The sequence below is a fragment of the Phymastichus coffea genome, unplaced genomic scaffold, assembly GCF_024137745.1.
Source record: "Phymastichus coffea isolate CEN01 unplaced genomic scaffold, Cenicafe_Pcof_1.1 PCOF00142, whole genome shotgun sequence".
Taxonomy (NCBI): Eukaryota; Metazoa; Arthropoda; class Insecta; order Hymenoptera; family Eulophidae; genus Phymastichus; species Phymastichus coffea.
Window position 1 is genome coordinate 259437 of NW_026706953.1, and position 14795 is coordinate 274231.

Sequence of the window (14795 nt, forward strand, 5' to 3'; positions counted from 1 at the left end):
AGCAGAGAGAGCGCAGCCTTAATAATAAGTAATTAGAAAAAATAAAAGTAAGTAAAATCTTATATCTGGCTATCCTTTTCTTTCTTCAAGCAATCCGCCCTTTTTTTTGGAAATTCATTAAGCGTGAGTCTGGTGAATTTTCATTAAAGTCCCTTAAGAACACATTAAGCGTGAGTCTGGTGTGTTCGTAATAACATTTGGTTATTACATTCCGCGCTAGCATACAGTTTTCTTCACGCAACAATATTGCTCGTCCCGGCTAATGTGTTACACGATAGCCAAATCAGAGCAACCCTGAGTTTACGCTTACTCCAAGCGTACCTGAGAGTGACCCCGACGTCACACATTTTATGTACATATACATAAATAATTTTTTCTAAGGTTTTCTATAAGTTTGTCAACATGCCAATTTCATAATTAATATTTTAACTATATAAAATAACATAATTCTGAACAAAGTAATAAAAAAATTGAATTGACTAGTTAAAATTGAATAAAACAATCATTGAACAAAAACCTATAGCTTAGTTTTATATTTGTTGAATTATTTAATAACGAACTTAATTTTACTTCCATTCTTTTTAACAATATAAAGTAATAATCCATTGTAGCATATTATAAAAATACTTCAATATACAGGTCAGGTTAAAATAAACGGTTAAAATAAAGAGATAGAGAAATAGATAGAAAAAGAGTGTGTGAGAGAGAGAGAGAGCAGAGACGCGCCAATACTGAACGAATACGAGAGAGGGAGAGAGAGAGACCCACATCTACTAAACTAGTGCGAGAGAATGAGTGAGACGCGTTCACTGAAAAGAAGCGTGATGATGAGATGCAAGCGAAAAAGAAATTGTTGAAAGAAAATGTACATCTGAGAACATTTCCAATAAAGTCGAACACACACTCGCAAACTAGGCAATAAATTTTACAATAACACACAAGGGATATTCACCACAGACTATATGTACAGAATTAGGAGCATGAATAGACAGTCGTTTATTTCTGGTTTATTATTGACACTAGGGCTGGTTCAATGCATTTATATAAAATAGATGTACTATTGACTCACCTACATGCATTTGTGTGACAACTCTTCCTTACTTTATTGTGTGGGTAGTGCGCTTAACACATATATGGGGATGAGGCATATAAGTACACATGCATAGCTATAGACATCTTTATATATCCCCAGCTACGCATGTGAGATATTAAAATCGTAATACGAACATATATATAATATAAGGTTTCTTGGACTATTTTCTTGATAAATCGTTCGTTACGTTTAGTGAATTTGATTAACATTACAGGTAAAATTAACTATCTATTATTATAGATTAATAATATTATTGCGTAGATAAAGATAATTCACGGACACTTCTAGTATTTTTCAACATTAATTACATTTATTTCATTGATATATGATATTGATCAGTCTACGAGTATTTTCGATAATATTTCACGTAAATAAAATACGTACGAATATAAAAGAATAATCTTCTGTGTCTCTATTAAGTGACTTGAATAATACTAAGAACATTAGTAGTGAATGAAAAGGAATAAAACTCATTACCGAAACAAATTATGCAAATACCGACAAAAATCGTAGAAAATTATCTTATACTTCCCTTACAGAGTTGTAATACGCAGAGAAAGATATTGTCAAGAGAATATCGTATTAGTACATTCAATCATGTAAATTTGACCACTAAATAGCAGTATATTATCTTACTCGTTTCTTGCAAAGTTATACGTAATACGGAGACATAGTTGATGACATAAAATTGCAGAATTCCATGAACAATTCAACGTTACGTATACGACATTTATATTGATATATAGATTTTTTTTTCACGACTTGTCTGCCTATATCGATTTGTTTCTATCTAAACGAATAGTGTACGATGTTTTCACGAGGCAATATGTCCTCACTGATAGCATGTTTTTGTTCAGTCATAATATATCATCTTATATCAAGTGGAGACTTGTGATTTTCTTTAGGGTCTTCTAAATCAAATAGTCAGATAAGCTGCAAAGAAAAGATATAGGTTCGTGAATATTATGGATTATTATTTCACGTATAGCAAGATATTTTTAAGTACTCTCGGACAATGGCCTTACCAATCTCGGTTAATAGCAAAAATATGTCAATATTTTTGGACGATGCAACATATCAGCATTATGATACCTGAGGTATTTAGTATTTACTTTACGCCCTTGAAGCCAACATTTACTCTTTTTCTATAATTCTTTTATTTCCAATTCGTGATCACTTTTTTCTGAAAGATAACATCAATTAAAATATTACGACTAAGTTTGTAATATTTAGCAATTTCACATTTAAAAGTCACATTTATAATTAACTGTATTTATAGTGATATAAATCAATATACCAATCAAGATTTCAACTATAATATCGGATTATTTTTCGTTATTCGTATGTGTTGCATGGGAAATCGAACCAATTTGTGTATTTCATTAATGTCTGATATAAATACAATTACTTTCCCTCACCTTTTTTATAAATTATGTAATATATTGAAGGCCTACTAACCCTTCCGAGTCAGTTCAGGCTTAAAAAAATATTGGCGATAATTTTCTCATTATTACTTTTACAATGTTATTATAAATTTCATATTAAAATGAAAAAGTATAATATTATTTTTCAGGCTATAAAACTATATGAATATAGAAAGAATATTGATTTAGTGATAGAATGTTTGCCAAATCTCCTCTATAACGCAGGTATAGGTGTAAAATTTATTAATGGTGTAATCAATCAACATAAAGTACGTATATACATGTATACATGTATATGAATATTGGGAATTATTAATTCAAACAATTACGATATTGAAAGATTATAAACGAACTATTTTTTCGTACCTTAATATTATATCTTTCCGTGTAATAATTTGATTTACTCTTTTTTTTAATATCATCTTTGTCATAATTTAAATATTTTCATTAATTTTTTGGTGGATACAGATCAAGCTAGCTCTGGAGAAAGTCAAACAGGACTGGAACAAAGTGCAAAACAATCATGAGCAAATTAAAATTCTACAAGATTTTTCTGATTCTGGACGATTATTGATTATTTTTTATATCGGTAAAAAGCACTCTAAAAATGTAGCTCCTATTACTTATAATAAGTAATGTATTTTTTTTCAGGTTTTGTCTATTTCGTTTTATTATCATTCATGTTTATTCCACTATCACCGATAATTTTAGATTTCATAAACCCGTTGAATGAAACAAGACCGAAATCTCCCTTATACATAGCGGAATTTTTCGTGGATCAAGATAAATATTATTATAGTATTTTAATGCATGGTTATGTGACATCACTGTTTGGAATACTACCTCTTTTTGGAAATGACATTTTTTTATCTAATTGCGTTCATCACGCTTGTGGGATGTTCACCATTCTCGGGTAAGTATTCCATATACAAACCAGATAATTTGTTAGAAGGAATTATATACATTTGAAAAACGTTTTAATTTCTTGTTGTTTAGTAAATGCAATAAGAAATCTAAATTTTCAAAGGCACGAATCACAACCCATGATATAACCTACATGAAATTATGAAAAATATATGAAAATAACTATATTGATTAGTTGAGCCTCTATGATTTATTGTTTTCAGACATCGACTCAAGAAGCAATTATCAAAAGAAAATGTAGATGGCGATGAAATATATAAGCAAACTATCGATTGTGTAGTACAACATCAAAGGATAATTGAGTAATTGTTGTTAATTTTCGATTCATTTTTAATTTCACTAACATTTATTACAACTATAGTTTTCAAATTCAGTATAGGATAACAGTTACCAAGATTGTAACTAGTCTGTTTGCAGGTTTTGTGACGATGTAAATAAAATCTACAGCACCTCATTTTTCTTCGTTTTAACAATATGCATAATAATGATGAGTGTAACTGGAGTAGTGGTAAGAAACGTTCAATAGATTATTTAAAATTCTACGTGACAGTTTTCGGATAAGTCAATATCAAGCACGCATATTACTCCATAATCCGCATTTTTCCAATCTATGTGTGCGTGTGCGTAAGCGTGCGTGTGTGCGTGTGTGTATGTATGTCTGTGTATGAAGTTGAGTAGGAAATCAGCGTATGGTCAGACCCTATATAGAGTTAATGACATGATAAATATATTTGTTATGACGTCTAAGATTAATAAATCTAGAATTGGCGAAGGAAGATAAAAGACGTAGTAGAATTCTTATATATTCCAGTTCATAAGACACTCAAAGTGGCATAAGTACTTGTATATCGTAATTATCAGTGCATACAGCTTTTATTATTATAGTCAGAATAATATTCTGTTTGTTTCCAAATGATAAAAAAGAATAACGAATGAGTTATACCACAATGACTGCTCCCATAAGCTGAATTGCCAGAATCCTGTTACGTCTTTTCTTTCTTTCGCCGACTCTAGATTTATCAATCTTTTAGACATCATAGAAACATTTAACATAGATAGCATTGAAATCTTATTCATTTTACCGATTAACCTATAATGTAGACTACATTGTATTCGAAATCAATATTTTACAGATTGCAAAAGCTATTGATGAACAAATAGCTCATTGGAAATTTTGTTTGTCATAACTGTAAAATTACTTTTCGACACTCCGTGCGGAAAGCACGTATTTTCCGCACACTCGGTTAATAACGTGCGTTCAAAAATGAGCTTTCCACACGTATAGAAAAATGCTATATGATACATGTTCGGGAAAGAGATTCTCGACTCGTGTATCTTTCCACTCTAGCTTCGGTCGGGCTAAACGCCACACAAGACAAGAATCTATTTGTTGGCACTTTCATCGTAATGTACTTTATTTGATTTTGATCTGAGACCACTTAACTTATATATATGTTTAGCTTTGGAAATGGTAAAAATTAGATAACCTTGTATGAAAAAGTTCTTTATTCAAATGTGAAAATACTATTTTTCCCATGTTGTTCGCAATTTATATATTGACACTACCGTTTTTTCTAAGGACGAATCGTAATCTTGTGTAGTATCATAGATTCACACTCTTTCTTAAAGAAATAATGCTACTCTCTATGTTGACTTTAGACATTTCTGTTGCAAAATATTTAGAATAAATAGCGACAAAGTTAATAATAATATTTGAATTTTGTTTGAACAATTTAATTCATTAACTTAATTTTAATGTGGACAGGCCGTGATAAAGTTGGAAGAAAACTTTAAAGATTGCTTCAGATTTGCTATGTTTACTATAGCTCAAATATTCCATATGTTGTGTTATAATTTGCTGGGACAAAAGCTTTTAAATCAGGGTGAAAAGTTTTCAAACTACATGTAAGTTCAATATAGATACAAAAAACAATATAAAATGTTTGACTTTAAAAATACGATACTTTATTTGAGAGGTGATTAATTTTAGTTGGGAATCCAATTGGTACTTAGCATCAAGGAAAACAAAATTCATTATTCAATTCATCGTATTCAGGAGCTCAAAGCCAGCAAATTTACAGGCTAATATTTTTCCACTGTCTTTAGAAAACTTTACGTCTGTGAGTATTAATTAACTAAATTCGACTGACTGGAATGTAAATAATTATTTTTGTGGCTTCATCGAAATAATTGTAATAGCAATAATTAACATATATGTTTATTTTATTAAGGTAATGAAAACCTCCATGTCCTACTTCACCGTGTTCAAATCAACTAGGTGAAGCCGAAAAGTTCTCAAAACAATATCTATTCTGTAATTAAGAAATGATGCAGTGATATCAAACATAATATCATAATTAACAAATATCATTAAATATCTTATTCTGAAATTTAAAGCGGAATATGAAATATTTTATCTGAATGTATGAATAAATACCACAGTTAAAAATCACAATCTTCTTATTGAATAATAATGAACATTGTTTGATTGACATTTTGGTTGACATTTTGGTTTGGTAGTTTGCAGTTTGAAATAATAACATTTTAAAAGGAATTTCTTGAATAGCTTACTGATTATAGCAAATAGTAGCTCTTTTATTTACTCTGGTATTGTCAGGATAATGTTTAGCGTATCTGCTTGAATGTTTGCTCAGAATTTTTTCGAAATTATCGAATACAACTGATATGAGCCAGCCACGCCATTACAGGATTGTATTTACTTATGAGAGAAATCATCTATCATTGAAGTAGAAATGTAATGCATACATATACGTTGTACTTTTGTTGTTAATTTACAACAATACTTTGTGGTATGCATTATGTTAAGTGGAAAAATTATTTTATTACAATGTACATACTCTACACAATATTCTTGTATAGATTCTATCTTGTTTATAAGACAATTGTGGCACCTTCAATTCCAGGGTAGCAATGATCATGATTGTAAGAATTTCCAAAAGAACATGATAAGCAGTAGAATTGTTTTCATGTTAAGCGCTGAGAAAAGATAAGAACAGTGCTAAATTTATCATTGGAAGAATAGCAAATCGACCTCATTACATCCAAATTATTTAGTGCTCATTAAGTGATTATAACGAGCAGATATGTGTTGAGGTCTTATAGGAATTCGAATTTGTAATTCATTCACATGAGTTTAACGTGGTAATGTAAGCAGGTTGGCTTCATTGAGGTCTCAGTTTTCTGCTTTGTGTTATACTGAGTGTCTGTATATTATTCTGTTTTTCAACTACATAACCTTTTAGAGATAGTTTCCATAATAGAAGACCTTACAATAAACTCAAGTTCTTTCTCTTAAATAGTTCTCCTACATGCGCACAAACTACCTAAAAGAAAGTATGTCATAGTCATCGAAACTATCGATGGTCTATCAATTGACAATCACATTGACAGCTTAGAAAAATTAATCGAGGTCACCCCGATAAAATTCATGCCTAAAATATCTGATGATTATATACACATCTTTCTTGCCTCTAAAGCTTTGATGGGAAGTCTCGAAGACAAATATTTTGAAGTTCTCAATCACCATCTCAATATCATCTACTCATGAAATAAATTATATCGTTATTCCGAACGTCAATCCAGTCAAGCAAGTTCTTATTAATGTATTGCAAGGAAAAGACATTCAACTTGCAAATGCAAATGCATTTTATTCGAACAAGCACAAGTACAAGTAAACTCGGTATATCTCATATTTTGTTCATTTCATTGTCAAGATTACTCAAAAGAAAACGATGAATCTCTACTACCCGAGTCAATTCCAATTAATTTTTATAATATTAATTATATGATTTACTGACTCTACGAGCTACTTTGTTTGTAATCCAAACAGAAGAACTAGCGAAATAATGCTCGAAGAATTCTTCATCGACCATTACACCCAGCTAACCCAACTGTAGCTCTTGTGTTTGCATACAATAATACTAACAGCTAACTTGACTAACATTTCGGTCAAATTCAACATACCGAAAAGACTTTTTCTTTGCCCAACCAATCTACAAGTATCGTCTTTGACGATAAAAAATTGAATAGACTCACATAAAGAATCTTACTTATATTATAAATCAAACTTTTCAGCAAACAATTAAGCCGTGTGAAAAAAAAAATTCAAGAACGATAAATCTCTTAACTATTCCTAGCGAGATGGAATTCAAAGATTTTTACTTGACTCTTGAAGCTTTTGTAAAGAAGTAGCGAGAGACAAACCGAAAATGTTATAGCCGCGGTCGACTGCACGTATTATTTAAAGGGATGGATGGCTTTCATCTTGAAAAAATCCAGCTGGACGTCCAGACTAAATTTTTATATGGAAATCTAGATAAATATGGATTCCATGAGGAATTGAAATGAATTTCCATGATAGTTTTCCAGGTAGACTCCATGATTATTTCTAGGTGGATTATTGCTTCTTAAATCCGCGTGAATTTTCTGACTTCAGGTGGAAATCATCGTAATTCATGATGAATATTTATTAAACCCAGCTAGAATTTTGTAAAATTCAGGTGAATTTCCGTTCAATCGAGGTAGATTTCTTGTAAAATCTAGATGGATTTCCTGGTAAACTCAGATGAGCATCATCATAATTTTAGTTGGTTTCTCATGAAATCCAGATAAATTTTCTGGAAATTCAAAGTGACTTTAAATCTATTTTGAATCAATAGAAATAAATTTGTAATTACAAAAGAATATTATTTCAGAAATGTATAATATATGATAAATGAACATTCTTCAAAAATGTAAAAAGCATTTTCGTTGGAGTATTTGTATATTAATATTAGTACAATAGCTTTACCTATGATATAATATTTTTAAAAGACATGATAATCAATGAAATTCTATTTCCAATACATATTAGGCATAGATAAAATATAATTATCTGTAACTATATTTATGTAAACACGTGGCTTACTAATATTTTTAGATTCGGCGAACTTAATATCTACATTCATCCTTATAACATATTTTATGTAGTAGAACTCAGCACTTATTGCATAATTATCACTAATCACTAAGATATTCTTGTATGCATAGTGTACTCTTTTCCATTTTCCATATTTATAAGAAATTCTTAGATTTATATGTAATGGCCGTTTTTCAAAATTGCATATGAATTATCTGATCTGTACAATAACTTTTCACATGACTTGAATGTACATCCGTCCTTCACAGTACTTCTCATCTTCCAAAACACCTATATGCGAATTTAATTTTTTCAATAAAGCCATTTTCTATATATTTTGTACATTCTATAACGGTGAATCTTGATCTATTTCGACATGTTTTTTAACTTCATTGTACTATTTTCGAATGATAGATGACGACATACTTCGCTCAATCGCTGATTCAGATATATTGTAATTGCTGTGAGCATACAATGGACTCCATTACAACATAATTTTGTGCTGAGTGTAGTAATTGATGAATGTTTTACGTCATGGCATCAGCTGTATAAAGAAATTCCGTATTAACAACGAACTTTATTAAAAGTAAATCTGCTCTTTGTAATTTAATGACAGTTATTTTTATTTGCAATATTATAAAATAGGCTTATACTAGAAGAGCCTGATCATTTAAATAATTTTCAAACATGAGGATTTCCTGTGACATCAATTTTAATATTGGTATATTGTAAAATAGAATCCAATTTGATCGCTCTACTGCTTTCCAATAATGTCGACCACTGAACATGATAGTCGAGTTAATTATGTAAGCACTTTGAACTTTCTTAATAAGGCTGATTCTAGCAAACCAATTGTTGCAAAATTGTTTGTTTAAGCCTCCATTGCAGTTCATTAAATATGGAACAAAGCCATCTATTACGTTGAAACTATTTCAAATCAACAAAGGAGTAACATTTTTTTTTTACCAAAAATTGAACCTTTCAATTTAACTGATCTACCTATTAGTTCAAATGTTGCCTCTGCTATTCGTCTTTCAGAAAATTCATCTAGCATAGAATATTTTCCAGAGAACCAAGTATCATGATGAATGCACATACCTGGATGTGTTCAGAACGAAAAATGAGTTTGGGGGTTTAATTAGCTGTACAAAAGAATGCTTAATGCTTCACATCTGGAAGCGATAGTGATTTATGGTTAGGCTGTGCAGGTGCAGAGTCTTCTTTCAACGTGACGCCATCAAAAAAAAAAAAAAAAGAAAAGGTACGACTAAATGTTCGGTCAAAATACGGCTATGGACTGAAGAAATACCTCGACTAGTTTATTACCCGGTGCTGGAGTGTCAATTGCAAATCTTTATAACGTGCATGTGTTTCTGACGTGATGACGCTAGCTTTCTCGATAATAATGCCAAAAAAATCAAACTCACGGAAAATGAATCATATGCATCATTGTTCTAAGGAAAATGAGCGCATTGGAATATTAACTTTAAATCTAGCGTTTATCTTATTTATAAAATGCAATCGTCGTTTAGTTCATAAGACTGGAAATGTGGCGTACGAATGTTGTGTCAAGTGTATGAGAATAGAATCTGTTAAGTTTTTGAAGCAAAATTAAATTACAACCGAGAGAAAAGATGCAAATATCGCGTATGAGACTTGAGTTGTAAAAGGCAAACTAGGTTTGATACTACGTTTCATTGCCTCTGGCTCTTACTCTTTGGATATAGGCCAAATAATCGTGAAAAAGCACGGAGCAGAGAGTAAAAGAGCGTACGTCGGTAAATCGTTAGAGGACAGGAATCGAGAGAGAAGCGATGTCCACGGTGTCGAAGTGGAGAGAGAAAATCGGGAGGAAAAATAGCATAAAGCATCGGCGATTCGGTCACGCGCTGACACGCATCAGAAAACTCCTGGCCCTTGATTAAACAAGTATCAATTAATCACACGTATGATTACAATTTGGTTGCAATTCATTTTGTCAGTCAAATTTATCGTTACTTTTATTTCAAGTGCGTTAGAATAATAATTTCTTATGTGTTACTTAAATATATTCTGCAAAATTTTGTTATCGGGCCAATAATTTGTGAGAAGGTTATAGCGATGTTCGCTAGCCCTGTGTGCGGCACTCTCCTCGCGTGAGCGCAGCGACCAAGTATACGCTATATAGCGACTACATACTTGTGTCGTTGCAGGATCTGAAGAGAGGAGCGCGACGATCGGCGAGGTGTCGCCGTGAGTGCGAGTGAGAGCGAGAAGAGCGAGAGAGAGAGAGAGAGCGATTTTGACTGATTTTTGACGGCGAGAGAAGTGGGAGCGCGCGGCGGCGCGAGGCTTAGAAAATGAAGAGAGAGGAAGGGCAGTTAGACGCCAGCTCTCGAGTAATTAGGGCCGCCTAAGGAGAGACTGGTGGAGACAAGAATTCGGCAGGAGAGGAACTACTGCCAGGAGCGCGACTACCACTTGCCAGGAGAACCAGGTATTCAAAGCTGAGCCCGGACAAGCAACGACCATTCGCCGTCCACGGGGCAAAGGCTGTGTTGCGGCCCTTCCTGCAGCAACCTCGACCGTCGCCAGGGCACCGTTTCCAGCGGATCTACGCTTTCGCCGGCGTCGCCTCTCTACCGACGGACTGTCGGCATCCGGTGGGTCTAAGACCAGTTTATCTCTCTCGCGCCAGCTCTCGCTCGATTACAGACATTAGCGTATTGTGAGAAATTTATCGCGCACGCCGAGCGATCTCGCTCGCGTGATCCCGCGAACTCTGGTCGCGGAAAGGTTGAGCGAGCGCGCTCACTGCGGTGAAGTAGATCTTGTAGCGATATTTGTGAAAAGGCGTCAATAAATGGGATCGCCATATGTAATATAAGTGAATTAAAGTGTTCGATTATTTGTATCAACCTCCCGAACCAGAGCGAATTTCGGCCTGTGAAAGTCAGCGCCGGCTTTTTTTACCGAGAAAGAACCCAGAAAAATTAGCAGAGACCAGCTCAAGGCGCACGGTGGCTGTCCCATCTCGCATGGCATCCTTTGTTTAATCTCGGCAGGTTGCATTGTTCGCATCGCTTTGTTCTGGTTGGGAAGAGGTGATCGCGATAATTCCCTTGGTGATAAGTTTTGGACAGTGCGGTGTCTCGGCCGATCAGTGCTTTTCGGCGAATTCGCGGAGTAGCGAGCGAGAGCCGTGTAAATAAGTCGGAAAAGTGAAAATTTTAGTTGCATGGGACATTTTGAGTTTTCGTCATTATCGTGTGTCAACACATTTGGCTCGAGTTACGCGGAAGCCCGGAGCTAGTGAAACGGGCTGAGGCGAGTATCGCGGTGTTGTGATTAAGCGATTATGCTGTAAATTGGTGTGCTGTTATTGTGCAGATTGCGATTGCTCGAGCCGGGTGTTTTGGCTAGTTGAAATTTGTACGTTTGAATTGTGTATTTGTGAAAGTGAAAGTTGCGAGAGTCGCAACGATCATTCTCGGCTGTTTGGATTGTTGCTAAGCGAGAGCTCAAGATTAGGCGTGTTTATAGGTTGAGTAAGGTCTTTGTGTTGCGTACCCGCACCATAGGCACTCCGGCTTGTGCACGCTGAGCTGTTCTTGAAAACAAAGAGGACAAGCGCGCTTAGGCCTGTTGAAGGTGAAATAGGCCGAGGAAAGCTTGGGTCTGTTTTGGCGCCTGTTTGTTTACCGCGCGGGGTCGCGTGAAGTACAATGTCGGTGACGAGATCGCCCAAGCATCGGAAAGCTGCAGAATCGCGGCCGCGGCCGGAGACGTTTAGAAGGCAAGTTATGAAGTTTCCCGTATTAAAGTCAATATGGAAGCGTATTCAGGCAATGCAAATTCAGGAATTGCTGATATGGATGATGTCGAACGGACTAGTTACAGACGGTACGACTGCGATCGTGCAGGACAGGGCATTTCGCGCATTTTTATATGGCGTGCGTCATGAATCGGCACCACCTGTGAGAGCTGACGATTTTCTGTCAGGTGAAATACCGACTATCGTTGGTGCGAGAAGCGCATCATCGGTGAGGGTCGGATCACTGCTGGAGACTTTAGAGGCGGAGGTAAACGCAGCGGTAAGCGCTCGACGTAAGCCGAGTGACGGCATGCGGCGAACACGTGCGTTGCCATCTGAAACGCGAGTTCGCGCCACAGATGGTGCGATTGCATGTGAGGAGGTGCGCGGAAGGGATCAAAGAGCGAGCTTGCATCGTTCGGTGTCGACGGACTTCGCGCCAGATCTGGGTATTGCGAACACGCAAACAGAGATTGTGCGAGCGCGCGCGGAGCGGCGACCGGAGAGTTTCCATGGTCAGGAGCCATCGATGTGGCAGCGCGCAGTAAAAACGTTTTGGCCGGCGTGGTTGACTTCGGCAGCATCGAGGGTGAATAATGCCGAGAGCCGGGGCGAACGCGAGGGCATATCGCAGGTAGCAACGCGTGGCCCGGGAAGTACGAGCACGCCGGTGCGTGATGGCGCGCAGCTGGGGGCGAAGTACCGACCTTGTGAGATGAATTACGATCAGAAGCGCGTGAATGATACCGCGGGTGCGCGGTTAGGCAAGCGTGAAGCTGGTAGAGAGCCTGATGAAGCAGAGGACACGGACTACGATTCGGCGCTCGACGACGACGACGAAACGTGGCTGGAGAGCGCGTCAGATGAAGAGCGCGCGAGCAAACCGAGGGGCCGATTTCTTAATGGGCAACAAGCAGACGCGGTCACGGCGGTAAAAAGTTGGTCTTTAGCATTCTCGAAGAAAGGCGGACTGACAGCGGAGCAATTTTTGAGGCGATTGCATGAGATGCAATCATTTTATAGATTCAAGGACGCGGAGATATTGTCGGTGCTAACGTTGTCGTTTACTAGCGCGGAAATGGCTTTATGGTGGGAAACGAATCGCCCGAGCTGGGATACATTACAGGATTTTAAAGATGAATTCCAGCGCCAGTTTTGTCCGCGGCGATCACGCGAGGATGTTTACGACGCGCTACGCCGCCGAACTCAAGGCGAAGATGAGCCATTAGGTGAATTCCTTACGGTCTTCCTGTATATTGCGAGTAGGTTAGAACCGAAGCTTTCGGAACGTAGGCAGCTTGAGCTGATTATAAATAATTTATACCCGAAACTACGCATTTATATCAGGGCAAAAAAGGTTCAAACGCTCAAAGACCTTCGCGTTTACGGGGAGAGATTTGAACGCAGACGGGACATCGAGAATCGCTACTGCCCGCCGCCAGCGCCGCAGGAGTCGTTTATGCCAGAAGTTGTTTACCGCGGAGATTCGTCAAAAAGAATCGCGAAGACTAGTAGTTGTGCGAACTTTGCGATGGGCGAACGGGTTTATGCGGTCGGAAATGAGAATAGAAAGGACCGCCAAGAAAACAAAAATAAGTCGGCAATAAAATCCGTAGGCAGAAGCCGTAATCCGGATAGTGAAGGCGTAGCTCAACGGGAGGATGTGGATTCGTTAAAAGAGTTGCCGAGAGATATGGTAGCCATGTTATCGCAGCTAGTTCAATCGCAGAGGGGCCCGCCCAGGGGAAATGCGAGCCCTGCTGCGAGGAACGCTGCAGGGCGCGTGACCTTTCAGGGCGTATGCCACAAATGCGGGGGGCTGGGACATCGGAAGGCCGAGTGCCCAAGCCCAGAGAGCTTGAAGTCGACGCGAACAGGCTCGGAGCCGTTGGGGGCTGGAGGCACGAGTGGCAGAGGGGTTTCTAACCAAAGTGCGAGTCGTAATCGGGGAAAGAACCCAGTGCGCTGCTACAGATGCCAACAGCTAGGACATTACGCGAATCGGTGTTCACAGGGAAGTAAAACAGGGTTAACGTGCCAAGGCTGCGGTAAGGAAAATAAGACGTTGGAAACATGTCCGCAATGTCAGGTGTGGCTCAAAGCTCTGGAAAACTTAAAAGCGGGATCCAGTTGCCCGACGGGTTCCACGTAGTTGTGCGTAATAGGGCATCCAACGGGGCAAAAGTCGCGTTCATGAGGCTGTTTTATAGCAAGTTCGCAGAGTTTCAACAGCAGGTTGAGCGAAATGAAGCTAGATTAGGCACGAATAACGCGAAAACGGAGGCCTCTATGCAACGCGAGTGCGCGAAAGATAGAATCAAGGAGAGTTCGAGGAAAGAGTTCGACTGGATCGAATTCAACGAACGATGGACAAGAATGCGTGAAGCAGGGCCCGAGCGCGAGCGAGGAAAGCGAGCGTTGGAGTCGGGGGAAATGCTGGATGCACGCGAATCAGAGCGAAATCGAGGAAATGGCCAAGGGAGTCCGACGCTCGGGCGTGGGTCGAGAGGTGAATCGACGAGAACGCGCGGGGTGGATCAGCCGGGCAGGAACTCGATGGAAACTGCAGAGACCGCGCGGTCTTCGAGAAGTCCAGAGGGGAATGCGGCGCGTGCGCGGCCGGTTCCAGAACAAACTCGGACT

General features: G+C 37.5%; 1 protein-coding gene across 1 annotated transcript; it reads left to right on the top strand.

The window, feature by feature from the left end:
* Window positions 1-1951: 1951 nt before the first annotated feature.
* LOC131672071 (odorant receptor 13a-like) lies at window positions 1952-5833 on the top strand. The gene is made up of 9 exons (XM_058949014.1): window positions 1952-2190; window positions 2667-2786; window positions 2986-3106; window positions 3169-3430; window positions 3645-3743; window positions 3859-3949; window positions 5207-5346; window positions 5432-5561; window positions 5673-5833. The coding sequence occupies exons 1-9, from the start codon at window positions 2059-2061 to the stop codon at window positions 5721-5723; spliced, it is 1146 nt and encodes a 381-aa protein (XP_058804997.1). The 5' UTR covers window positions 1952-2058; the 3' UTR covers window positions 5724-5833.
* Window positions 5834-14795: the final 8962 nt, after the last annotated feature.